The sequence below is a fragment of the Leptinotarsa decemlineata genome, unplaced genomic scaffold (genome assembly GCF_025532065.1).
Source record: "Leptinotarsa decemlineata unplaced genomic scaffold, Ldec_3_MD MMD2_tig00002159_RagTag_RagTag, whole genome shotgun sequence".
NCBI lineage: Eukaryota > Metazoa > Arthropoda > Insecta > Coleoptera > Chrysomelidae > Leptinotarsa > Leptinotarsa decemlineata.
In genome coordinates this window covers 8,200,002-8,227,718 of record NW_027412574.1, presented here as the reverse complement: position 1 = coordinate 8,227,718, position 27,717 = coordinate 8,200,002, and the positions used below count along the sequence as shown (strand labels likewise).

The following is a 27,717-nucleotide window of genomic DNA, read 5'->3' as shown; positions in this document are numbered from 1 at the left end:
AAAAGGTATTTGTTTGTTGTCAGATGCACTGTTCTCAATTAAAATTACGTCATAACGCAGCACCGCTTAATAATTTTTGAAAACATAAATTTAGTTATCCTGGAATAAATGACGTGTAGCAGAATTTATTTACTGCACCTCTTGGAAATATGGAGTTTGTCGATATGTGATTTCTTTTAAAGATTAAAAGCAGAAAAAACAGCGTACCCACCATAGCAATAAAAAACGAATTCTCTGTATGTACAATCGTCAGTAGCTAATATTGATGTTGGTTTAAAGTAAGGTGTTGGTGTTAAAAACTGTCACAGCGCGTTTTGATTGATTTTGAAGTGTTATTGAAGTTATTTTGGTAGTCCGCTGTTTTTCTGAATATCAGTAAATATGGTAAATTATACGAATGCAAAAATGGCGCAAATGCATTACGTATATGGCCTTGCCGATGGTAATGCAACAGAAGCCAGGCCCATTTATCAGGAAAGATATCCTAATCGTGCCTTACCAGATAGCCGAACCTTTTCAAATATTCATCGTCGACTTGGGGAAACTGGTAGTTTCAAGAAAGAGACTCCGAAAGATAGACCTCGTGTAGTAAGAACTCCTGAAATTGAGGAAGCGGTGCTGCAAGAAATTGAGGAACATCCTGAGACGAGTACGAGGAAGATCGCTAGAACTCTGGATATTTATCATCAAATTGTTTGGCGTATTTTGGTTGATTTTTTGTTATACCCATACCATATTTCAAGAGTGCAGGCATTACTCCCCAGAGATTTTTCACAGCGTGTGAACTTCAGTCAGTGGTAACTACAAAGTATTGCACTAAATTCGCAGTTTGAGACACAAATTGTGTTCACAGACGAAGCAAATTTTTCTCGGAATGCCATTCAAAATTTCCATAACAATCATGTGTGGGCTGAAGAAAATCCCCATGCAATAACCGAAACCCATTTCCAACACCAATTTTCGGTCAATGTATGGGCAGGAATTATAGGTGATCATCTAATAGGCCCATTTTTTCTACCAGGACGCCTTGATGGTCGTTCTTATTTACACTTTCTCGAAGAAGACTTACCTGGGTTATTGGAAGATGTGCCACTTGCGTTAAGGAATCGAATGTGGTACATGCACGATGGCGCCCCTGCTCATTTCAGTGTAATTGTCCGAAACCATTTAAATAAAGTTTATCCTAATCGTTAGATAGGTCGCGGAGGACCTCAGCAATGGCCAGCAAGATCCCCCGATCTCAACAGTTTGAATTTTTTTATGGGGTCACCTTAAAACTCTTGTGTATAAAACTCCCGTTGATACTTTAGAACATTTAAGAGAGCGAATAGTTGCCTCGTGTGAAACTATACGAAATACGCCGGGAATATTTGAACGGGTGCGTAATTCCATGCGTAGAAGGGCGGAAGCATGCATACTAAGTGCAGGTGGCTACTTCCAACAATTTTTATAATCAGTTTTGGTATTATTACTAATTAACAAATTTGTGCTATTCGTTTCTGTGAAAAATTATTTTTTTTGCAGATTATGTTTTCAAATATTATTAGGGAATTGGTAATGCGTTATGAAGCAATTTTCAGATTCTCATTCATTTTAGAATTGATCTAATTTCTTAATTTGCTTTCTGTCGATTTTTATTTTTTTGAGTGAAAATCATGCGACGGACAAAGAAATACCAGGAGATCAAATTTTCTCAAAAATAAATGAGGATTTTAAAAATGATTTTATTTTGAAAAGAAAGCATTGGCGTAGTACTGTTTCCCCAAAAATATTCAATGCGAAACCCGTAGGGATGCCACTGTTTGAAAAAATACAAATTTGTGTATATCAGAAAATGCGCCTTGAGGCATGGAACATATGTACCAAATATGCCAAAGATGTCTACAAAATTATCTCAGTTATTATTAAAAAACTGATTATTTTTAAAAACTTTGCCGCCCTGTATCTCAAAAGTTAAGGAGTTTAGGACATACGTCCATAGGAAGTTTTTTTCTTAAAATGGGTCTAAGAATTACCTCCTTAAATATTAGCATGTGTTTAAGGAACACCCTGTATACCATTCAGGTACTTGATTGAGTACCTGAATTTACAGTTCACAATGCGCATGTGCCAATTTGAAAACCGGAGAGTAAATTAAATCGATTTGGTCATTTAACAGGTTGCACCCGCAATGTTTATGCTTGTGAATTTCCAAGGATTCTAAATAATTGAGTTTGCAACCCTACCTGCAGAATTTCCGTATCGTTTAGATTCCGAAACTTGTGGTTGCATGTCAAGGAATGGTTTGAAAACGTCGAATCATTTTTTCCCAGTCTGAAGGACCTTTCATGTTCAGCATACCGTTTTTGGAAATTTCGTCCGCATTGTCCCACATAAACACTATTACACTCCGGACACTTAAGCTTATAAACTCCAGATTAAAAAAAAAGTTTTTTTTTCTTCTTAAGCTTAAGTGTCCGGAGTGTAGTAGTGTTTATGTGGGACAATGCGGACGAAATTTCCAAAAACGGTATGCTGAACATGAAAGGTCCTTCAGACTGGGAAAAAATGATTCGACGTTTTCAAACCATTCCTTGGCATGCCACCACAAGTTTTCGAATCTAAACGATACGGAAATTCTGCACTATGCATGGAAGGGTTGCAAACTCAATTATTTAGAATCCTTGGAAATTCACAAGCATAAACATTGCGGGTGCAACCTGTTAAATGACCGAATCGATTTAATTTACTCTCCGGTTTTTAAATTGGCACATGCGCATTGTGAGCTGTAAATTCAGGTACTCAATCAAGTACCTGAATGGTATATATTAGCGAATGTAATGAATCATTCTTAGTTTATTGTTTAAGTTTGAAAATGTCGATATAGGACGAAACTGCAGTACCGTTAGTTACAAATAAAAGTGGTAAAAAACATAGAAATTTTCATTTCTCTTTTCATCATGATCTCCTACCACATAGTAACGGCTACATCCATCAATTTATCAATATAGATAGATACATTTTTTTGAAAAATTACATGTCCAGCTATTTTTTGAACATACCTCATATGTTCAATATACTTACTAGTGAACTTTTGATCAATTACCAGTCTTATAAACTTGATTTTATTATATTACTTTAGACTTCCAATGTCTAGATCAACTTCCTTTTTCAGTGCGATTTTTCGTTTCAGTTCTTCCAATCCAATTATAACAGATATTTCAATGTTGAGTATAAGTTCTTAATAGTAGAACATATCTTTCGAGCATCCTAGATCCTGTGTAATGTTTATTAATATTGTGATTTAACAAAATATTCTACAGTCAATTCAACCTCTCCTCTCAGAGATGACATATTCCAAGGGTTAATGTAAATTTGTGATCCTAAATATTTGGTCATGGATCAGAATGACTTGATTTCTGACAGTACTACTTTATAATGAAGATGATGGTGAACTAAGATGTCTATATCTTCATGCCTATGCATACATGCCTACAAATACAAGCAACATCAGAACCATCCTTTACATAGAAGTAGAAGTACTACAAGTCATCAATTAAGAATTTCCAACTGCAACAAATATATAGTTGACAGATTTATAATACATAGTTTACCTAAAGCATTCATTTTTCTTCCATCCAGTATAAAAAAGATAAAAACTTTCAAGAAATCTAGAGTTCTATAAAAAAATATTTCTCATAATTATCATATCATCTTTTTCTAAAAATACTGAATATATTAATTATTGCAACATTAACATTCTTCCCTGACATATGCATATGAAGGTATCACTATGTATTAATATTAACCCTAAGCCATTTTATAATTTGAGATAAGACTACTTTGGAATTTGCATATATAATAAAGTTGCACATTATAAGTGTTGAATCACTTAGGTCCCAATACAATTTTATTGCTTCATTAAGGTAATCAGAGAATTATTATATTATATATGTGGTAAATTTATGTGGCAAACTGTATGGTTTGCCCACTCGAGAGCATGTCACGAATAATTGTCCGTGTGAAAAACATGGTGTTCTCAAATCCAAGCTTGTGTTTTTAAAACAATTGTTTGGCTTTGGAATTTACTGATAGTCATTGTAAATGCTGATCTAATCGGAAGTTGCACACGTTTAAATTGAATTGGCACATCTGTAGGTATAATAGAGATTCGTGGTATTAATATATTTTCACCTCGGAACTTGTCATTTAAAATGCTGGCTTCGACAATGTTTTTCAGTAATTTTTTGATGACTAATCGCGAGATGTTGCACAGCCGTGGTGGATTCATATTACGGAGCCATCCAACCTTCAGTTGTAAATTATGCGGTGGCATGCATGCCAAATCCAATGAGTTCAAAAACCCTATTGGATAATCACATCATAGACTCGATGGATAAACAATAATGGTGGCCGAAAACTATGTAGGCAGTGAGAGAAGGCTTATTGTGTGAAAGAGACTGGCTTCGTTATCATCTATACTCTATGCTGTTTACTGAGTGAGAAACGACACCGATAGACGCCTGGCGGAAATAAATGATCTATGATTAGGATTGAAAATGAATTACTAAAATTGCATTTAAACCTGGGGGTTGGTGATAGAAGGTTAAAAATTGAGGATTATGTGTATTTTTTTAATACCACATCATAAAAAAGTGAAAAAAAATTGCCAAAAAAATTAAAAAAATTTTTGGGGTTGAACACCTTTATCATTTAGAGGTATTAAAAAAAGATTAAAACCTATTCTCAGACCTACCGAATATACAAACAAAATTTCATGAAAATCGTCAAGCTGTGTCCGAGGAGTATGGCAACTAACACTATGACACGATAATTTTATATATTAGATTATTATATATTTTTTTTCACCGTAGTGTGCGCTGGTCACGCCCTATCCCCCGAAGCCCCGATACATTCGGGAGGGCGCGCCAGCATTATCAACCAATGACCACTCCCCACACCGTGGGGTAAGTGATAAATGGGTCCGAGAATCATGTGCCCTGAGCAAGCCCAGTGAGCCAAGAATGACAGCCTTCTGCATCTGTGTGGCTAAGATTTCTGCCTTAGTCTGCAAGCCGGTATGATTTTGAGATTCGAGAGTAGAGAGGACATCATTCCACCAAGGACTCCAATAATCAGAACAACCATCTTGACAGAGTGGTCAGGATAGAGTCTGCGGAGTTCGAAGAGAAAATCTCGATATTTCATCCGTTTTTCCTCCTCTTTTCGGACGATATTCATCTCGCCAGGAGCTGAAAACTACATGACAATATCGTCTTGCTCTGGTGGTCGAGAAGGACTACATCAGGCTCATTAGCTTGTATGAGTCTGAGGGTGGGAAACGAATAGTTCCAATAAATTCGGCACTTCTCGCTCCCCACAACGGATTCAATATCCCCGGAGCGTAGGGCAACACCGGTGTCTCGTCAATACCGTAAGAATGCCGTAGATGGTAATATAGCACTCTTAGGGCCGCGTTATGTCGATGGATCATATTATCATATTATTATCATATTACTAATATGTAATATTAGTAATATACTAATGTAGAAAAAATGATATGTAGAAAAGATGGCGGACGTAGGTGAATCGTCTTTAACTACGGAGCTAAAAAGCGAGTGTAAATATTGCAAAAAAAGTGTGACAAACTCAGTTAAGTGTCATAAATGCAAAGCAACTTTCCATCCAAAGTGCTTAGTTCAGGCAGCCCAGGTGAAAAGTGCATCTTGTCGGCATGAAATTGAAAACAGCAAATCACATACACCTATTTGTTATCAAGAAGTAAGTTCATATGAGATTGAAAATAAACTTTTACATCAATTAGTGAAAGAACTTGAATCCAAATGTAACATTCTGAATGAAAATTGCAGCCTTTTGAAAGATAAAGTAGGTTTTCAATCAGAAAAACTTAGTATATTAGAGAATAACAATATCAGCACAAATGTTATCAATGTAAAAAACCATAAAGCAGCAAAAAATATAATGCCGGTTCCAAAAACTGCAGCTGTATACGGTCCTGAGTCATCATCACAAAAACGAGATTCGAAATCTTATAGTTCAGTGATTAAGTACTCAAATGAAGAAGATAACCAGGAATGTCCTAAAATTACTACAAGAGAGGAAATTAATGCAGCAATCATGACGGCTGAAGCGGCTAATTTGGTGCGCGATGTGCAAATCTTGGAAATTGGAGTTGAAAAATGGCAACAAGTTTCTCACAAAAAATGTTTCAAGAAAAGTAGAAGAGTCGTGATAGGCGGAAATGGGGAAATACCTGACATTAGTACTGTGCCTAAAGTTACCTGTCTCCACGTAACTCGGTTGAAACCCGACACTGAACCTGATGTTCTGAAGAAAACACTGGAAAAACTAGGTGCCAGAAAAAGGCCATAAGAATTCTAGCTAAAGCAAGTTACAAAGATCATTGTCGTTCTATTTTTATTCAACTCGGCATTATGCCACTTCCAACACTCTATGTCTATAAAGTGTTACTGGAGATCCATGAAAATGTTGAAAAATTTGAAAGACATGGTGAAAATCATGCATATGAAACGAGGTCCGCAAGTTTATTGAACCTGCCTAGACATAATCTGACTATCAGTCAGAGAAATTCACTGAACTTAAATCTTTATAATCATCTTCATTCATCTGTGAAATCACTCAACCTCACTAAATTTGAATTTATTATCAAAAGCTTTCTCCTCCAACACTGTTTCTATAATATAGAGGAATAAATTGAAATGGCTGGATCTTTAACTTACGAAAGGCTTCATTAAATCAACTTACCTACATTTTAATTTTAGGGACATATTCAAAAGATTTTATATTTATGATTTTATTTATACTTATATTATCTACTTATAGTATAGGATCCCACTGCAAAATTATATAGGAATAATGTAGACAATTAAAATTTGATTTTGAAGTAATTTCATAAGTAGGAGAATTCATTTTTCATTAGGTGCCAATTAGTAATTACCCGCCAGTAATATTAATTGAAATATTATTAATTGACTTTTAGAAATAAATTTCGTTTACATTTTATGGAAATAAAGCCTACAGAATTTTACAATAGTGTATTCGAAAGATTTGAAGAGTCACATTTGCTGCTGATTGTTTAGCCGCTACCTCTACGCAACCAGGTGTAAATAGGTATGATTTTGTTTAAATTTTTCGTTTATTATGTATATTTATTTCATTTACACCACATTAAAGATAATTTTTTTCTGAACTTAATTTTATAAAGGTGCTTGTAAAAAAGTCCGCAAATGAAAGTTTCCTGACTTTAAAGATGGTAGGTACTGAAAATATAAAGTGACAGAAAGTGAGTGCGCTACGCTACTGCTTAGACAAGGACGCTAAATACCAGCTGTACCTGTTTTTTGAGCCATTGAGCATGTCTCGATAAATAGGGTTCTCAGTCAAGCAGCTGAGCTGAGGTTTTGTATTGATTGTAAATCCTAACCAAACTATTTTGCAGCTAGTGATACTTTTTATTTCTATTGTTGTTTCAATATTACTATTTGTTTTAAGGTGGTTGACAATGTTTCGTGGTGTATTTCATGAGTTCGGACTTCCATTGTCTAATATAATATAAATTGATTTGAAATCCCTGAAAAAAATTAAATAGATCAACCGAAAATAACAATTTTATTGAACAAAAAACTGAAATTACAAAGAAATAACATACAAGCAACAACCAAAAAAAAATAAAAATTGAAATATTAATAGAAGCTGAAAATTAAAAAATATTGACAAAAAATGAAAAATAAAAATTAAAAGATTCCAAACCAAGTTACGTCACGACGTTTCGATTGTTAGCATCCACAATAGTCTTCGGGTGATAACTGTTATCACCCGAATTCTATCAATTTTTTTTTGTTGTTGCTTGTATGTTATTTCTTTGTAATTTCAGTTTTATCTTCAATAAAATTGTTATTTTCCGTTTATTTTTTTATTTTTTTCGGGGATTTCAAATCAATTTATATTTAAATCTGTTTAAAATCTGTTTTTCCGTTAACCAGCTGTCGCACCCCTACGAACGACAACCCTCAGAAGTCGAAACTTGTGCGAGCTAAGGATTAACGAGGTCTTACCTTTTAACGTGTGATTATATTGGACAATGGAAGTCCGAACTCAGGAAATAATATTACTATTGTTTATGTAAAGCTTAAATTAACAAAATTTCGAAGTGTTTTTTGTGCAGTAAGTCAAATAATTTACTCAAATTTATTGAAGTATCATTTAAAAAACGTTTCTTTATGTTATCATTTCGGCGAAAAAAAAAATATAAATATTATGACATTATCAGTAGAATCAACTGATTACTTCGGTTATCATACTGATTGTCTCAAGAAAATTACTGTTATAAAACAAAAAGACAAAGAAGAGTTTGAAATTTTTTGCACCACATTAATTGTAGATATAAATGTTTATTTTTTAAGAATAATTTTTAATTAGTGATCAATATATTTTCAATAATTTTTTTAAATTTTGAGTATCAAAAAACATTTATCATTGCAAATTAAAAATACCTACACACAATAATATTTCAATTACAAGTAAATGAATAATTTAATAAATATAAAATCAATTGAAAAAATTCACTGATTGGCATTATTTATTTTTTTTTTAATATTATCATTTTATATGTTTACTTTTTTTGGAGCATTTAATCAGACCGTTGGTTGAGAACCCCTTTTTATCGAGGCATGCGCAATAGCTCAAAAAACGGGTACAGCTGGTATTTAGCGTCCTTGTCTAATCAGTAGCATAGCTCACTCACTCTCTGACACTTTATTTTCAATGCCTAGCATCTTTAAAGTCGGAAAACTTTCATTTGCGGATTTTTTTACAAGAACCTTTATAAAATTAAGTACAGAAAAAAATTATCTTTAATGTGGTGTACATGAAATAAATATACATAATAAACGAAAAGTTTAAACAAAATCATACCTATTTACACCTGGCTGCGTAGAGGTAACGGCTAAACAATCAGCAGCAACTGTGACTTTTCAAATCTTTCGAATACACTATTGTAAAGTGCTGTAGGCTTTATTTCCATAAGATGTAAACGAAATTTATTTCTAAAAGTCAATTAATAATATTTTAATTAATAGTACTGACGGGTAATTACTAATTGGCACCTTATGAAAAATGAATTCTCCTACTCATGAAATTACTTCAAAATTAAATTTTGATTGTCTACATTATTCCTACATAATTTTGCAGTGGGATCCCGGACTATTATATTTCAGAGTAGATACATTTTGTCTCTGATCAACGATTTCTGTATTTGTGACTTGCCATAAATGTACAACTGTATGTAAAATGGTCGAATAAAGTACTCTACTCTACTCTAATACCGGTATCCTAAAATAACTGACAAGTGCATGAACTCATTCCATTCACTTCTTTTTTTATCCTTATTACTCTTTCATCAAGGCAACAAATTATTCTGTTACACAATTTTACTGACTTATTTGCTTTCTACAGTCTCTTGAACGGTCGATGAAGTTTTCTTTTGAAGAACCTCATCTTTGGAAGCAGCATGCCTTAAGTCTACTAACCACCAACAAGTATGAACATTCCTTATCCGTTTTGAAAGAAGTAATCAGAATGGAACCTGACGACGCTAGTAACTACCTTGTTGCCGCCAAATTGTGCTATGAACATCTGAATTTAGCAGTAGAAGGTTAGAGTGGGTTTTCATATTTGTTCTAAATTGAAAATATTGTTTGCCTCAGGTACTAATTTTAGTATGGAGGCCAGGGAAAAATCTTTAATTTCATCTTATGGACTTCTTGGACGGAGTCACCTATATATTGGTCTAGGATACCATCTGCAGGCAGAAGCCTGCCAACTTCGAAAGGAGAAAGAACAGTTCAGATGTAAAGCATTGGATAATTTTCGCAGGTTAGTACACAGAACTGAAATCATAGTTCAATAACATATCAGCTAAACTGTAATTTAAATTGTTTCCCATGCGTGTTCCTATTTTCCAGTCATTCTTTATTGAAAACAGTCAGTGCTTTTGCTTGCACAGGAGCCTCTTAGGATGCAGGGTTTGGGCATACCAGTCGGTAGGGTGACAAGAAAAGGAATTGGAAACACCAGTTAGCGACACATTGTATTTCACAAGTAATGCTGAATGACAGTTATATGGCTTCTGATTTTGAGTATCTAAAATAAAATATGCGTCTCAGTACGGACATTTTGTTACAATGAGATATGATACCTCTCGTGGCCATATGGCCTAAAAACATTATTCACTAAGCAAGTAACACTTTCAATCACAATTACATACCTAAAATAAAATATGCGGGTGCAAGATCCCGTGGAATGCACAGTTCTTTGAAAACCCAAAGCAATCTTCTATCATTCGATACTCTCAGATTTCCGTACCACGCTCCTAGAAAAAATACGGCTCGTTTTCTTCAACACATAAAAAAAATAACCTCCCAACGAGAACGAATATTCAACAAGTGAAACGCGCGGTGCCCTCCATTTCCCTCCTGCCTAACCTTATAAGCTGATGGGAAAAGATCTTCAGCAGTACCCTACGTATCTTACTACCGTTGTGTGCGGCAGAAATTCGTTAAAAGATGGCGCGGTGACGTGAAGTCGCTTTTAGTTGAATTAACCGAAGTGAACTATGGATCCGTTACATGCTATCAGTGTTGAAGCTTGGCTCTCATTAACTGACACATTATGCTCCAAATTGTTGCTACAGCATTGCAGATGTACAATACCCCTGCCTCTCGTCATCACAGTGACATCAATGATTTTAAGTGACAGTCAAATCTGCAAAAATAAAGACCACATGACATCTTAAAGTGCATGGTAATGTCCTGCAGAAACACAATCTCCATCAAACGTTACCAAAACAGTTTAATAATGCTGAATCTTTATGGAAAGAGGATTAGCGTTATAAAAGTGGATTCATTGATCACCCACTTCAAACGGTCTAATAATTTAACATGAAAATTCTTTATAGAGTGTTATTATGCTTGGGATGAATTTGAGACGTCGCTGACTGCTTACCTCAATAAGAAAATGGATGAATACGGAAAAATATAAAGAATATTTTCCGATTCAGTAGAACCTATGCAAGAAATGGTTACTTAGAAACTGCCAAATACATTCAAATATGTTTCAGAACATTAACTGTAAGTTTGCAATTGATACAGACATTTTTTGTTACATTTAAGAAAAAAATAGAGAAAGAAAACGAAAGTGAATATAATAACCTCGATTATTATAACAATGGATGATTTTGCTTTTGTAAAGATTTGGTAATATACCAAACCTACACATGGTTTATGACTCGAAATTTGGAAGACTTCTCAGTCTTGTCAATTCTCAAAGAGATCATGAGTCGAGATTTTTCTTAAATTTATGACTTCAATTATTAATATTGATGAATATTAATAATTCATTTTCGTAAATAAAAAATATTTACCTATTTATTGAATATATACTTTGGGTGACACACATCAACAAATACTTTCAGGCCGCGTCACACCATCGCCCAAATCAGTAAAAATCCATAGCCAACACATTAATAACAACAAGGACACCGCTACAATATAGCTATGATCAGAAATCATCAAAAAAGACATTGATAGTCAAAGAAATCCCTGAAAAACAACTACCAAACAAATTGAAGACTTGCAACAAGACAGAAAATTCGTAACACTACCTTATATCAGACGAGTTACCGACAAAATCGGGGAATATTAAGACGATAAAACATTCCACAAACGGCGATATCGAGGTTAGGTACTACCCAGGCCGAAAGAAAAAATTTCCCTCGAAAGTCAAGGAGTCAACAGCATTGCATGCGGGGTCTGTGGTCAAGAATGTATCAGCCAGACCAGCAGACGAATATCGGTCAGAGCCCAGGAGCATAAAAAATTACATTAAAAACAAAGCTAAGTTTCTCTGCTCTCTTTCAATACCAACCACAGATAGGCCACAAGATCAATTTTGAGTCTATAAAACAGATAGCTCAAGTACAAAATCTAAAAATTTGACAAGTTAGGGAGGCCATCGAAATTGAAAAACAGGGGTCAATAACCAGCAATTTTTGTGGAAAAAGTTAAAATAAAGTTGAAGTTATAAGCCAAAGTATTCAATATGGTTGAAAAAAACCTTGTGCACCAGCTTATCTTTATGAAGCCGCAGGAGCAAATTATTATTGTTATTATCGACTGTAAAACTGAATTATAATAAATTTTTTTGATAAAATTAGATTTTTTCATTATTACATTTTTTTCCAGTGCAGTTGAGCTGGAACCAAATGATCATCTGTGTAGGTATTACCTTGGACTTGAACTTGCTATAAACGGTTGCATTTGTGAAGCACAGCAACATATACGGCTAAGTCTAGATCTTCACCCAGAACATTCCACCACCTTACACCTGCTTGTCTTACTTTTAACTGCTGAAAGACAACATAAAAATGCCCTTGTGGTAGTGGAAAATGCTTTGGAAGAATATCCAGATTGTCTGAATTTGATGTACGTCAAAGCTTATTTGGAGTTACATGTGAAAGGTGGAGAGGTGAGTCACATGAAGAATTTGGCGAATTATTACCGGTAAATATTTATTGGTGACATATTGAAGATTTCTAAATGTTTTCTTTAATTTATCCATAGAGAGCCTTGGTTACTGCCAAACAAATGCTGGAGCTATGGAAAAATTTATATGAAGGACAAACAATATCTGATATGCCAGAGTGTGACAGAAAGAGTGATACAAGATCCGTTTTCCAACTCTATACGTCTGAAATGTCAGATAAAGATTCCAGTAAGTCAGCCACTATATCGTTTAATAATTTGAGGTGTAATGAATAATGAAGGACACCTGTAACATTTGCATTTTTGTGGTAATGCATGACTTATTTCGAAAATGGTGTCCTTCCCACTATCCAGATTTTTTTTCGGTTATATTTACTGATAACCACAAAAACTGTAATAACTATTGATACATGAAGAAGAACAATATCAAAAGTAAGCTATAACATTTGAGAATAAGTTTCCTCGGAATATTCAACATTGAAAATCAAAATTTCCCAAGAGTCCTAATGATCTAATTGCTAATTTATCAATATTTAGGTAAGATGATATGACATTTGTTATATTTGAATATTCATCCCATTGACACTTAAGATTTCCATCTAGTAATTGCATGGGAGTATATAACCCTGTGAGTATTTTTACATGATATCAATAATTAGGCACCTGAAGTTGTTCTCCAAAGCCTTAGTAACCACACTGGAAGTTTCTCATCAAACTATTCTCTTAACAAAAATCTATTTTCAATCCTTTCACATGATACGTTTAGTTTAGGTTTACACACAAAACCTTCTTTAGAAGAAATGCTGAGATCAGAATATTCCCAGGTACCAAGTGTTTTGACATTATTGCTAAAATTATTATTATAAAAATATAATAATAATTTTCAATAATTCTACGCAACAGGAATGTTTATAACAGGGATAAAAATTAAATGACACAAATTATTCGAATTCCATTTAATCAATGAAGAGTACAGCACATATTGATAATTGAATTATAATAACAATATGTTCAATTAGAGGAAGAAAGCAGAAACTTTTTTTAACTTGAATTTGAATTTTAGATTTGTTTTTTCCAAATTTTGAGTGATAACTGTAGTCTTTAGTTTGTACTGTATTATGCTCGTGGATGGCATTTAACCTGAAATCAATTCATTTGAACAGACATATTTTAAGCCAACAGTCTAAGAAAATAATGTGTGAAGTAGTAGCCTTATTACATGCTAACTTTGCTGATACTGTTTATGGTCTTGCTCTACTTCAGTCTGATGAAAAAAACATGGAGACACGGCATATATTACATGTGTGTATCCTCTCCTGGTATCCACCAAAATTCCTGCATATTTTCATAATGAAATAAGTTTCAGAACTGATATCCTTAATTTGAACCTAAGATCAAACTTTCCACACCAGTTTATGAAACCGCTGTATCATATCTCAATTTTTCACATTCCCCAGCTCTACAATCGACTCCACCTCTCAATGAATTACTTTTATCTTCTTTTTTTTTATAAAGAAACTAATAACTGACTTACTTGAGAAGAAATGGCCGGAATTACCTTTGTGAGCTTATTATTTCTATTTCCATTCCCAAAAACTGTTGAATTAAGTCCGTCTTTATGGATCAACTTCTAACTGTAATATATCAGTGAATACTTATTCAATCAATACTTATTCAATCGAAATAAGCGTTATTTGAATCAGTGACGGTTAATTCCGTCAGCATGAAAATTGTATGCTCGAGATTCGATGAAGTCGATGAATACCGTTTTCGCCTGGTTCTGATTGGAGAAGGTTCTGTCGGTGAGAAAGTTACCAAAGTGCTTGAAACTATGGTAGTCGGTTGGAGAGAGATTCGGAAAGTATGGTGGGTGACAAAGAACTTCGATGCTCAATTCGTTAAATTTTCGGACGGTGATTTGTGAAACGTGCGGACGAGCGTTGTCGTGGAGCAGGATCGGACCTCTTTTGTTGACCAGTGCCGGCTGCTGCTGACTTAATTTTTGGAACATTTCGTCGATTTCTTCACAATATGACTCTGCTGTGATGGTTTGGCCCTGTTGCAGAAAGTTATAGTGAATCACTGGAACCGCTGACCACCATACTGTAACCATGGTATTTTTTGAAGTGTTTACACCTTTGGAAGGTGCCCGAGTGGCTCATCGATGTCCAACCACTGTCCTGAATGTCTCCTGTTGTCATAGAGGATCCACTAATCATTATACGTGACGATCCAATACAAAAAATGATCGTTTCGGTTGCGCAAAAGCAAAGAATAACAGATCTCGAAACGTGACAAACGTGTCCATCGTTCAAATCGTGGGGTACCCACTTTTCTAGCTTTTTGACCTTTCCAATACGTTTCAAACTGTCAAAAACCGCATGGGAGCTGACCCCCCAGTTCTTCCGCCATCGCACACACCGTTTTTGATGGGCCAGCCTTCACCAGGGTCCTCAAATCCTCGTCCTGGGTTACTGTAGGTCGACCACTTTAGACTCACCTTTGAGGCTAAAATCTTCGGAACAAAATTTCGCAAACCAACGTGTAACAATGCGTTTACTATCATTGTCTGGTTAATTTTTCGGGCTGTTTCGGCAGCGCTTTCGATCAATTTGAATTTATAGAAAACAACATCAATGTATGGAGAATATAGTACAAAATTCTGTTGTAGTGTTAATCAGTACATACCACGACACAAAAGAATTAATATTTATTGAGATATGGAGCTACAAAAACCGACAAAATTTTTGAAACAACCTATTATTTAGCCTTCTTTTAAAAACATTCCATTTTGATATATCTAATGTAATTTTCAGAATTGTATATGTTCAAATTATTATAATACGAACTGTTTTTTTTCTGGTTTTACGGAAGATCAAACTCTGATAGGGTCACTTCAGATGTGACTAGATCTGATTTTAAATTCTACCATTTGTTAGGTTGTTGGGATAGTTTGTTTGTTCTTTTGTATTCTGTTTTTTATGTATTAAATCGCGCCTTACAATAAAAACAATTATTATAATAATAATGTTATTGTAACGCTCTCCATAAGTATCTTTTAGGCTTAGTGATCTGGAGTAAACTCCAGCCTAATGATCAAGTGGGGAATGGGAAAAAATACCAGCATGGTTCAAACAGGACTGGCTGGTATCTCAATCGCCACAAAAGAAATACCAGGAAAGGAATTTCTGGTAAAAACAATCTGCACTGATAGTAGACAAGTCCTATTAGCCTTGAACAGACAACCTGTTACCTCAGGGCTAGTACTAAAGTGCCATCAAGATTTAGCCAAAGCCTGAGGTGGATTAAAGGGCACGACAGCATTAAAGGTATCGCATTGCCGACTCTTTAGCCGAGAAAGCGGCTGGGCTAAGAATTTTAGGACCCAGTGACACCTGTGGCCTAATGACTTCGACAATTGCGGAACTAGCCAAACGTCACACCCATGCTCAATCCCTAAAGAGATGGAATGGAATCAAAAGATGCAGTCTTGCCAGGATCACCCTGGGCGACCCTGGAAAACTGGCGCCGAAGAAATATCTGGCAATGACCAGGAAAAACCTACTCTTAACAGTAGAATTTCTGACTGGCCACTGTCAACTAAGGAAATACCACCATATTATGGGGCTAGTGGACACACCTCTATGCAGGACGTGTGAACAGAAAGATGAAACTGTCAGGCATGTCTTATGCGAGTGTCCGGAGTTATCGTCGATAAGAAAGTGTGTGTTCAGCGAGTCTTGGCCTACACCTGCCGATATAAAGGAGATGTTTCCTAGAGACCTGTCCACCTTCCTGGAAAGGACGGGATGGACGATGACCTAGGAGGCTGTACATTGGGTCTACACTCACTCTCCCTAGTCTACAGATACAGAAGTTTCTCTTGAAAAAACATTCCTCATAATATTGATTTCAATTTGGTATAGTGTTTTTTTATTTAATGATTTCAATAATGTATTTTTAGGTTCATTGCAGTTGCACAATACTGCTGCGTCCAGAGTTGAACAAGCTTTGAGTGAAGTAGCTAGTTCTATGAGTAGTTTCAGTCCAAGACCTGGTCCCCAGAGGGCCTGGATGCTCCAGGTTGAAATATGGCTGCTACTAGCCGAACTGTATCTCGCTTTGGACCAACTGAGTGATGTTCAGATGTGTATACAAGAGGCGACCCATATATATCCTTTGAGCCATCACATTATGCACATGGTAAGTTTAAATAAATGTAAGTCAAATGAATGGATCTTTACATAAGCGTCATCAATTTGTGCCTCTGAATTGAGTCCATAAAGTGATGAAAATAAAAGTAATGCTTTAATTTAAGGAATTCGCTAAAAAATCCTGGGCTATGATTTTTGGCCAATTCCATAAAGTTCAACAGTACTTTATTAATTATTTGGTAAATATATTATATTTTATATTCCAAATTCTTATTCCAATATCTGGCCATTTTAATATTTCAGTATTCTCAATTCAAGGTTTAAATTTTTAATTACAATATAATTTTTACTTATTCATCTATTGAAAACGCCTTTTACTCACTAGAACAAAAATTCAAGATAACTATTACCAAGTATTTTATAGCTATTGTAAAAAATAATTGATGTAATGAAAATGAAACACGACCGTGAAGTAAGTGGTCATTGGGTCCGAGAATTGTATGCCCAGAGCATTATTATCCTAAAAAAATAACTTCTGGATAGTACAACAACTTCGAAAATATATCTTTCAACTAATTAACTTTTAAAATGCTCTCATTTATTGATTCGTGCCATAAAACTGTATGTACTTGTCAATATTTCAAAAGTAAAAAATATCCATGAAGGATGAAATGAAAATGTAACATTAGGTACACATTAATATAATTAAAAATGAATACCTGAAAATAACAATTATATTAAACAAAAAACCTGAAATTAAATAATAGTGAAATAAAATACAAGTAACAATAGAACAATTGAACAAAAAATAAAATAAAAAGTTACGAGATTCCAAGTCAAGTTACTTCACGACGTTTTGATTGTTAGTATCCACAATCGTCTTCGGATTCTTTCAGGGATTTTCAAATCATTTTACATAATGAATTTCACTAGTTCACCAAGTCTATTTTTCGGACAAGGAAAGATCATTGCTAACACCGCACCACAGTAAGCCCCCCTCAATTGTATGGACTACCCAAAATCCACAAGAAGGACGTTCCGCTTAGACCGATCATCAGCTCCAGAATTTCCATTACAAGGAAAAACATCGTCTTTTGTGAAGAATTCAAGGCATTTTGTCGAACTACTAGGGTCAATTGAGGTCACAGAGGAAGATCAACTAATTAGTTTCGACGTGGAAAGCCTTTACACCAACGTTCCGGTCGAAGAAGCACTCCAAATCATACAGAGAAAGCTATCCGAAGACGGGAACCTGAAAACAGATCTACCTATAGAAGTAATCATGGAATTACTAGGATGCTGTGTACGAAACTGTTATTTCCAACTGAAGGACGAATTCTTTACACAAGATGAGGGACTGCCAATGGGATCGCCACTTTCACCGCTCATAGCCAACATATATATGGAGTGGTTTGAAACTCTGGCCATTGAAGAAGCCCACAAGAAACCTCGAGTCTGGTTGAGATATGTTGACGACCCCTTCATAATATGGAACCATGGGAATACTGAACTAGACGCCTTCCTGAAACACATCAACAGCGTGAGATCTTCCATCAATTTCACAATGGAGAAGGAAATCCACAACGAATTGCCATTCTTAGACGTTTTGGTGAAGAGGACCGACACTAAGTGGGAAACATCTGTATACCAAAAACCCACTCATACGGGACGGTATCTGAACCACGAATCCAACCACCATCAATCGACTAAAAGAGGAATCATCAAGACTCTATTAGACCGTACTTTTGGGCTCTGTAATACGAAGGAAGGTCTCTAGAAGGAACTAGACATCATCAAAAATGATCTTAAACGGAATGGCTACTCCAAAGCGATGGTAGAAAAGACTTTGGCTAGAAGACAGCAGGAGCCTCGCAAGGAAGAGAAGCCGTCACAACCAGTGCTTGCACTTCCCTACATCAGAGGATTATCGGAGAGGATAAGAAGAATTGGTTCCAAGTACAACATCAGAACCTGTTTCAGATCCGGTAACACTATCCGTAGCAGCCTCACGAAAACCAGGCCACCAAACGCGGACTGCGATTCCAAGAATTGCATTTACCGGATACCCTGTGAGTACGAAAAATCCTATATTGGTGAAACTAAGAGGCCATTGAATGTTCCCATTGCCGAGCACAAGAAACACACACAGCGAGGGGAAACCAGCAAATCAGGAATAGCAGACCATGTTTGGACCCATCAACACAACATCGAGTGGTCCCAAGCTGAGATCTTGCACAGAGAGGAACATTGGTTTAGGAGAAAATTCAAGGAAGCCGCATACATGTTGTCCAACAACGTATTCAGCCAAGCCAGCGTAGAAATACGCAACATATGGAAACCCATCATCAAGCGAAAAATGGCCAACTCCCGCCAAAAACGGTCATCTCCCACGGAACCAGTGAAGCGAACAACCTATAAATAGTCATCTCTCGGAGGAATCGGTCCAGTCATCACCCGAAGACGATTGTAGATATTAACAATCGAAACGTCGTGAACTAACGTGACTTGGAATCTCTCCACTTTTTATTTTTATTTTCTTTTTTCATTTCTTTATTTTTATTTATTCAATTGTTCTATTTTTACTTGTATTTTATTTCACTATTATTTCATTTCGGGTTTATTTTGGTTAATATAATTGTTATTTTCAGCTATTTATACTCAATTCTTCTTCTTTTTTAGTTGTTTTAGGGATTTCAAATCATTTTATATAGTAGACAATGGAAGTCCGAACTAGTGAAATTCATCATGAAACATTGTCAATCACCTTCAAACAAACATTTTATATAATATCAGACAATGAAAGTCCGAACTAATGAAATTCATTAGGTACACTTTTTTTAAGTATAACTGATTAGATATATTATTAAATATTTTAGTGTGTGGCTATCTATTTCAAGTAGTAAGTCACATATTGAGTTATTTATTTTCAGAAAGGAATAATTATTTTATTGTGTTAATCTATGCACGGATTACATCCTTGTGGATCCTCTGAACGTCTATTCAAATTCTAGTGACATATGTACTTTGTAAATTCAACTGAAATGAAAATTTTTCTATTTATTATTTTTATTCGACATGTTTGAACATAAATAATTCTATTTTATTTCTACATTAATTTTGTAGAAAGGACTTCTTCACATGCATAAACAAGAATGGCCTGAAGCGAAACTGTGCTTCCAAAATGCAGTGGCCATCAACCCGCAACATATTAAGTCTTTGCAACAGTTAGGTTTGGTATATCATTACTTGGGTCTTCAAGGGCTTGCTGAAACTACTCTTAGGGAAGCTGCAAAAATTGAACCTCGAAATCACATCACATGGTAAGAAAAAACTTTTTACAGTTTACAGTTACAGTTTTGGCCCCAGAGAAATATAGAAAAATACTAAAAATTCGAAATTCTATGTTTGACTGAATAAGGAGTTCCTCATAAGTTTCACAAAGAAAAATGTATTGGTAACTCGTCTTATTTAAGAATTTTGTCCATCAAAAAGTAAAAAAATTTAATGTAATGCAATTTTTTCTTTGGGTCACTTCAATTTGATGTCTTCGACAGATGTAAAGATAGTTTTGAAATGTTGTTGATTGGCTTATGAAACATTTGATAAAGTACAAGATGGTTTCTAATATTACACTACTATCCATACCTTTCTTCGAGGCGGATAGCTATGCCATCCATTTTTGAGGAGCAGTTTGAAATACACTCCTCTCCAGATATAAGAATATACGCTGATTCTTTGAGCTTACGCCAGTTAGAGTGGGATTCATTGGCAATCATTCTCGTCCTGGTCTATTCAATTCGATGTTAACCATCTGATTTCAAAATGTATTTTGAAAATATTTTATTTCGTTAATTTTTATTTATGGTGTAATCTTGATATTCATTCTCACGCACATTTAATGGTCTCGAAGTTTCACCAATATAACTTTTAGCCACAAGAACAATGTATCTTATAAATACAGTTTGTTTTTTTATGTGTTGTTGGGTTTTGTATGTGTGGCTGTAGGTCTCAGTGCTTGTTTCAAAATTCTAAAAATTCAGATAAGAACATATGGTGTATAACATGAGTTAGAAGTACAAGTTGAAAAGTCATTTTCCAATATCTCTGAATTTTGAGATTTTATTTATTTATTTATTCATTAACGGGTAACACCCAATTAAGTTCAAGATATTTCACAATAAATTATATGAATACAACAAATAATTACATCTAACTTACTTGCTAAAAGTAAAACTAATTAAAAAAAAAAAATAACAGTGAGAAAATAAATTTACTGAATTGAAATATTAATTGAATAAATGAATGATTAAGATAAGGAAAATTCAATAATTGAGGATGTTTATGTTTATATTTACTACCATTTATAATTTATTTCTGAGCGAGCGTAATGCAAACTTAAATTTTGTTTCGTTCAATGAAAAGAAGTCCAGATCAACTTTATTACCACCAATAGCAACTCTAGACAGGGGAGAATTTTTATCGTAGTTACAACGATGAAAATCTATTGCAAATGTTTCTGTATTCCTTGTACTTCTAGAAGGAACATGTAAGCCAATTTGTACTAGCAATGCAGGGCAGTTAATAAGAGAATTTAATAATTGGAATAAGAGTTTTAAGTCAGTTTCCACTCTACGACTACTTAGCTTCATTATATCTGCAACCCTACGAATATCATCTAATGAATGGTCCTTCAAGGGCATTTTTAACTTGAACGCCAAAAATTTAAGAAATTTGTTTTGTAACCGTTCAATGTTAAGTGCAGGACTTTCATAGGTGGGTGACCATATGGAACTGCAATAATCTAAAACTGATCTTATCAGGGTGAAATACAGCATTTTTATATATTCAATATTAGAGAAGTCCTTGGAAGTACGACAAATGAAGCCTAGCATTTTTGTTGCTTTGTTTATAATATAATTATAATGTACACACATTATAATTATAATAAAAGTTCTCCCGATATGTGGTAATCATAGTTTACAGGTGTAAGTACCCGATAGTACGTCATACATTTACATTTATTCACGTTGAGATTCATATCATTTTATGAACACCATTCTCTAAATCTGTTTAAATCTGTCTGTAATACTAAGCAATTATCTGGTGTTTGAATTGTCTTAAACATTTTTAAATCATCTGCAAAAAGTAAGATGTCAGTATATTTTAAGTTAACCCTGATATCATTAATAAATATGTTGAAAAGAAACGGCCCTAGATGGCTTCCTTGTGGTACACCTGATAAACCATTAATTTCGTGAGATATGTATTCCTTGACTTTTACATATTGAGATCTGTTACTAATATAGCTTATCAGCCATTCCAATAGTTTTCCACAAAATCCAACTGCTTTCAATTTCTCACATAAAATTGAATGGTTCACTGTGTCAAATGCTTTGGAAAAGTCAGTATAAATGACATCTACTTGATGTTTGATGTTTTTAACATTATTATTATTAAACATTCATATATATGTATGACATATTTAGATATATGAAATCACATATAACCAGTTTACCCAGTCTCAATAAAATCCTAAATTACAAAACTGTTAATATATTTTCAGTTCATTATACGCTTTTCCTATTTATGAATAGATGTATAATATTGAAAAGAAAAAAAATCAACTGAAACGGTAAAAAAACGCACCCATTTGATCATTTTACCTGGCAGGTAAAAATATCCTACCCAAACGACCTGTTTTTTTGAAAATATATATTTTCATTTACAAATATTATATAGCCTGATAATTATGTAAATATACAGATGATGGAGTCTTGGCCGTCTCAAATATGAGGACACATTTTTTCGCAAAAATTTCTTTTTTGGAAGATAATTTATATGCAATAATTAATTGTCGTTACGGGGCGACTTCATTGATTCCAGTGGCGCATTTGCTTTTTCAGCTGCAGGAAAACCCGGAAAAACCTGCAGTACCACATCATCTGAAGATCTTGATCTGCCAGTGTCCTCTCTCTTATTAAACAAAATGTAAGGTGTCTCCAGAGGCTCCAATAAATTCAATACATCGCCAGAACACTTAGTGACACGACTATCGTCAAACTTAAACCAGTCTGTTTCATCTTTGACCAAGGCGTAATAATGACCAGATTCAACGCCAGAACCATAGTGAACAATGACTGCATGAAGATTATAATAGTGGTCTGCTAAATTGAAGTTTTCATCCATTTCGAACCTTCGTAAGAGTTTAATGCGTCCGTCAAAGGTTGAGTCATGTTTGAAGATCATCAGTGTTATTATTAGATTGACTGGTGCCTCAGCTATACTTGTTTTTTTATAACACTCAGTTAGTTTGGCGCATGTTCGGCAATACAGTCGATTATCACCTGTTAAAAGTTCCATTTTCAGATGATTTAACAATAAGCTTTGCACGGACTGGTTATCAGTCATATTAGGAAACGCTGGTTGAAGTTCCAGAAATTCACATACCTTTTTGCAAACTCTTGAACATTTACTACAAAGTAAACAAGTGAGGATTTTTCCAGCAAAAGATTTACAAACACAAGACGAGATAGACTGTACGGAATCATTCAATCCAGAGCGGTCAGGAGTATTGATTCTGCTATTGTTTTGCTTACGAAGAGTATTCAACAAAAACCCCAAGAATTCGTAGCAATCCACTTGTTGTCCTAACGAGTATCTAGTAGACGAAACTGCAGCTGCATGAACAGCTGTTTGAGTTTGGTGAATAAGTAGGAAACGTTCTCGTTCATCATTAAAACCTCGTTCTTGAAATTCTTTGTCATGAACAACACTTGTAAAATGCTATTCATGTAGCAAGTGTTTCCTAAATTATCTAATCCAATTTTTTTCTCAAGATTTTCAGGACAACTGTCTACTGATTCGTAAGGAAGAACATGTGTTTCACAGAATCTGCATAAGAACCATTTCTCAAGCTACAATCGATCCTTCCAAGTGATGAAGGGCTTCGTAGAGGGATCGATTCGGCTCTTATTTCATGAAGCTCTTCCACTGAAAGGGAATCAGAACCACGAGGACTGCAACTCATATTTGGGGTACAAGAATGACCTAAGTCCATTGACCGCACTGAAAAAGAAGAAGATGGATCAATCACTTACGAATTAACCTTGATAGGAGACTGATGAATATCCACATATCTTGGCTTGTTTCAAAGAGATTTCAGTTTCGTACTGAAATGAGGGCAATGCATGATCTCATCAAAATTATGTGAAGGAGAAATAGTTCCAAGTACCTTAGCAGCATTACCATGTTCAATAGCATTACTAATTATTTCTATCAACAAAGAGGTAGAATGGTGATTTTTCGTTGCTTGGCCTATTCTCCTTTCGAATTCATGAACGAATAACAGAAACTCCGGGCCATAAACACCAAAAGTTTCAACTGCTACTGGATGGAACAGATAGTTGTTACCAAGATTCTGGTATTTTTTTCGTTTCAATTTTTCGTCAGACAATGCTGCGGTTCCAGCAGCTTCGAACTTTCGGCTAGATGGGAAGCCGCGACTGTGTCAACGCAAGTGAAGTCCCATACCACATGTTTACCGTATTTCCATGGTATGGTATGAGAGACATACCATCTGGTCGTTTACCACTGAAATCAATGAAGTCTCCCTGGAGCGCCAATTAATTTTTGATGTTGTTTTATAATTTCATGATTTGTATTTTGGAAGCGTTAGGTAGGTAGGTAGGTCTAAACTGAGTGGTCAATTCGACCCTCCACCGCAACCCATAAGGGTTTATTGTGGCTCACACCTATTCACACTCGGGCCAAATGAACCCAGCTTCTTAACGAGGCCGATTAGTTTGTATGGTTAGTGATCTTTCAGGTCTGATGGTGAGAGTACGGATTTGCTGAACTCAAAGAACCTGATTCGGTCTCCAGCGGGACAGGCACAAAGTATATGCTCTGCAGTTTCATCATTTTCCAGACAGAGCCGACACACACTGTCTTCTGACAGTCCAAGTCTCTGCATGTGATGATTCAAATGACAGTGACCTGTAAGAAGACTTGTTAGACATCGTAGTTCATCTCTACTGTAGTCCAACAACTGTTTGGAATCAAACTTCGAAGGGTGAATAAACGCCTAGGAGTGAGCCAATCCTGGAAGATTCTGCCAGAAGTCCATAACTCTTCTTGCCATCCAGGTGTTCAGTTTTTGTTTAGCAAAGTCCAAAGCGATGCCAATGACAGGTTCTGGTCCAATGAAGCCGCTTGCAGCACCCTCCTTTGCAAGAGAGTCAGCAGCTGCATTGCCTTCCAGGCCAGGAATCCAGACCAGAGACAATATGATTAGTCTTCTTATCGAGGAGAGTCTTTTTTGGCAGTTTGCTACCAATTTAGACGTTGCTCGGTAGGAGCCAAGAGCTTCCTTGACTGTCCAAAAATATTTTTATTGACTTGTGAGTGAGGTTGAATTTGTCCAATCTCTTCGCACACAATTCAATAGCGTAAATTTCCGCTTGGAATACAGTCGCATAAGTTCCTAGGCAGGTAGATAACTATGTCCTGGATCTGCGACTGAAAACACCTGCACCAGAACCGGAAGGTGTGTGCAATTGGCAATGTGCACAAGTCTGTATGTAGTCCATCTAGCCTCTCTTTCCAGAAAAATGTGGAGGGGAGGTAGATCTAGAAAGATCTCCATGGCCGCTGACGGTGTGGTCCTGATGCCACCACTGATAGCCAGACAAGCCTGTCTCTGTAAGCCAGAGAGCTTTGCTTGGGCCGTTTTCTGTAAAGCCTTCGGCCACCAAGCAATTGCACCATAAGTGATCATTGATCTGATAATCATCACATAAATCCAATGGATTTGTTTGGGACCTAAACCCCAAGTTTTACCACAAATCCTTCGACATGTCCATAGAGAGAGTCTGGCTTTGTGTAAAACTTTTTCCAAGTGAGCGTTCCAGGTGAGTCTTTTATCAAGAACAACGCCAAGATATTTCACCTCCGTTCCAAATGGAATGACCACACCATTGAGGGAAAGTGGCGTTAGATCGTCCAACTTCCTTCTCTTGGTGAAGGGGATTAACACAGTTTTGCTGGGGTTTGCAGACATCTGCTCCCTCAGGCACCAACTGTGAACAACATCCAACGTGCTTTGGAGGATATTACAAGCTACCCTTCCCGACGTGGACCTTGCTAGGATGACGAGGTCATCTGCATAAGCTTGCAGATTAACTTTTCTTCTGTCAAGGGCATCAAGCAGACTATCCACCAGGAGCAACCACAGAAGGGGAGATAGTACCCCACCTTGAGGGAAGCCCCTGGTGACCCTGAACTTGATAGCCTCGAGTCGTAGTTGCAGTTCTGTTTACTAGCATGGCATAGATCCAGCCAGTTATGGTCGATTTTATACCCTTTCTAGCTAGAGACAATCCTATAGATTAAGGTCGTGCATTGTCAAATGCTCCTTCAATATCAAGAAATACAGCAACCGCGATCTCCTTGTCATGGTATTGGGAGATTTTCTCAACAAGGTTGTTTAATGCTGAACCTGTCGATTTGCCGGTTTAATAAGCATACTGATGGTTATTCAGTGGGGATGCATATAATGCTATCCTCCTGATATGTCCGTCCAGTATCCTCTCAAGTTCTTTCAGCAGGAAGGATGTAAGGCTGATTAGTTGTACCGATTTGGGGTGTGGGTCTCTCCAACTCACTTTAGGTATATATACCACCCTTGCTGCCAACCAACTGAGTGGTATATAGTTCCACGCCAGGCTAGCTCTATTCAATTTTGTGAGAATAGGTAAAATCATTTCCAGTCCGTTTTGAAGAAGAGCTGATAATATACCATCCTCTCCGGGAGATTTGAAGGGCTGAAAAAACTTGATAGCCCATTCAACTGCCGGTGCTGTGATAACCTTTTTTGCGACGTCCGAGTCGTTTTTTTGGGCGTTTAGCCCTCGAAGATGGGCGGTCTGTTGTTATCAAGAGTCAGATTTCCAGGAAAGTGGTTTTCTTTCAAAAGCTCTAACGTTTCTTTACTAGAGGTGGAAGTGTTAATTATAAGTTATTTATATGCAATTGCAACCAGCTGTAAATGTATTTGTACACATTTTTTTATTTGACATATTGTCATCTTTAGATGATCTGAGTGAATAAATATTATTTTCAGTAATTTTTATACCATATGATTTTTCAGGTATAACTTAGGGAAAGTTCTAGAAGCTTTAGGAGAGTTTGAGAAAGCAGGTGATGCCATGGCAACAGCTCTTATGGAGGAAAAAAATAGTCCGATTCTTCCTTTCACTTCGGTTCCTCTGTGCTTTGAATAAATAATTGCTGTTTGTAGCCGAGACCATCAACTAATTTGGGCCAAGGAAGTATTTCTTGTGACAAACCAACTAACCTTTAAGTATTTTTTAAAGCTAGGAGATAGTGACTTGTATATTCTGTGATTTCAAATTCTTATATTCACAATTATAAATGGTGTCTGAGGCGATAATATGATCTAAGAATTGGATTAAATGTATGTCATCGTTGAATAACTAATTTGTTATGTATTGAATGTCTTTATATATATATACTTCAAATGTTGAATATGAAAATATGAATAATACTTGTAGTTTCATTTGACACAGCAAATTTAAATTTGTGATATTTCATATACTACTCTGTTCAAAAATAAGATGATTTTTTGCTAAGAGAATATTTATTTATTCATCAATTCCTATTTTTTCCCCTTCAATGTAGCCATCTTCAGATATGATACACTTGTGCCAGCGTTTTTTTCCAATATGCAGTTTTTAATGTGTCTTCGAGCTCTCTCCGCGATTTGGTTTTTATCTCCTCAATCGTCGCAAAATGCCTTCATTTCATGGGTCTCTTCAATGTTGCAAAAAGTAAAAAGTCTCAGGAGGCCAAATCTGGTGAATATGGTGAAATATTTTTTGTTGACTTGATCTATGAACTCATTTTGAATGATTTCGATTTGTTTTATATGTATAATATAATGAGGATTCCAAATAGTGGAGGCAAAGCTCAGGAAGCTATTTACG

General features: G+C 35.5%; 1 protein-coding gene across 2 annotated transcripts in view; it reads left to right on the top strand.

Annotated features, from left to right (window-relative positions):
• The window catches only part of Ttc7 (Tetratricopeptide repeat domain 7), a 57,174-nt gene extending 29,896 nt beyond the window's left edge, over window positions 1-27,278 (top strand). Inside the window, exons 7-13 of one of the 2 annotated variants that reach the window (XM_074177202.1) lie at window positions 9,475-9,673; window positions 9,726-9,894; window positions 12,261-12,543; window positions 12,639-12,789; window positions 16,525-16,763; window positions 19,838-20,034; window positions 26,862-27,278. In XM_074177202.1, coding sequence (XP_074033303.1) covers window positions 9,475-9,673; window positions 9,726-9,894; window positions 12,261-12,543; window positions 12,639-12,789; window positions 16,525-16,763; window positions 19,838-20,034; window positions 26,862-26,994 — 1,371 coding nt within the window. In that variant the 3' untranslated portion in view covers window positions 26,995-27,278. Of the gene's footprint in view, window positions 1-9,474; window positions 9,674-9,725; window positions 9,895-12,260; window positions 12,579-12,638; window positions 12,790-16,524; window positions 16,764-19,837; window positions 20,035-26,861 lie in introns of those variants that run through there. The other variant, XM_074177203.1, reaches the window with a different exon arrangement.
• The last annotated feature ends 439 nt before the right edge of the window (window positions 27,279-27,717 follow it).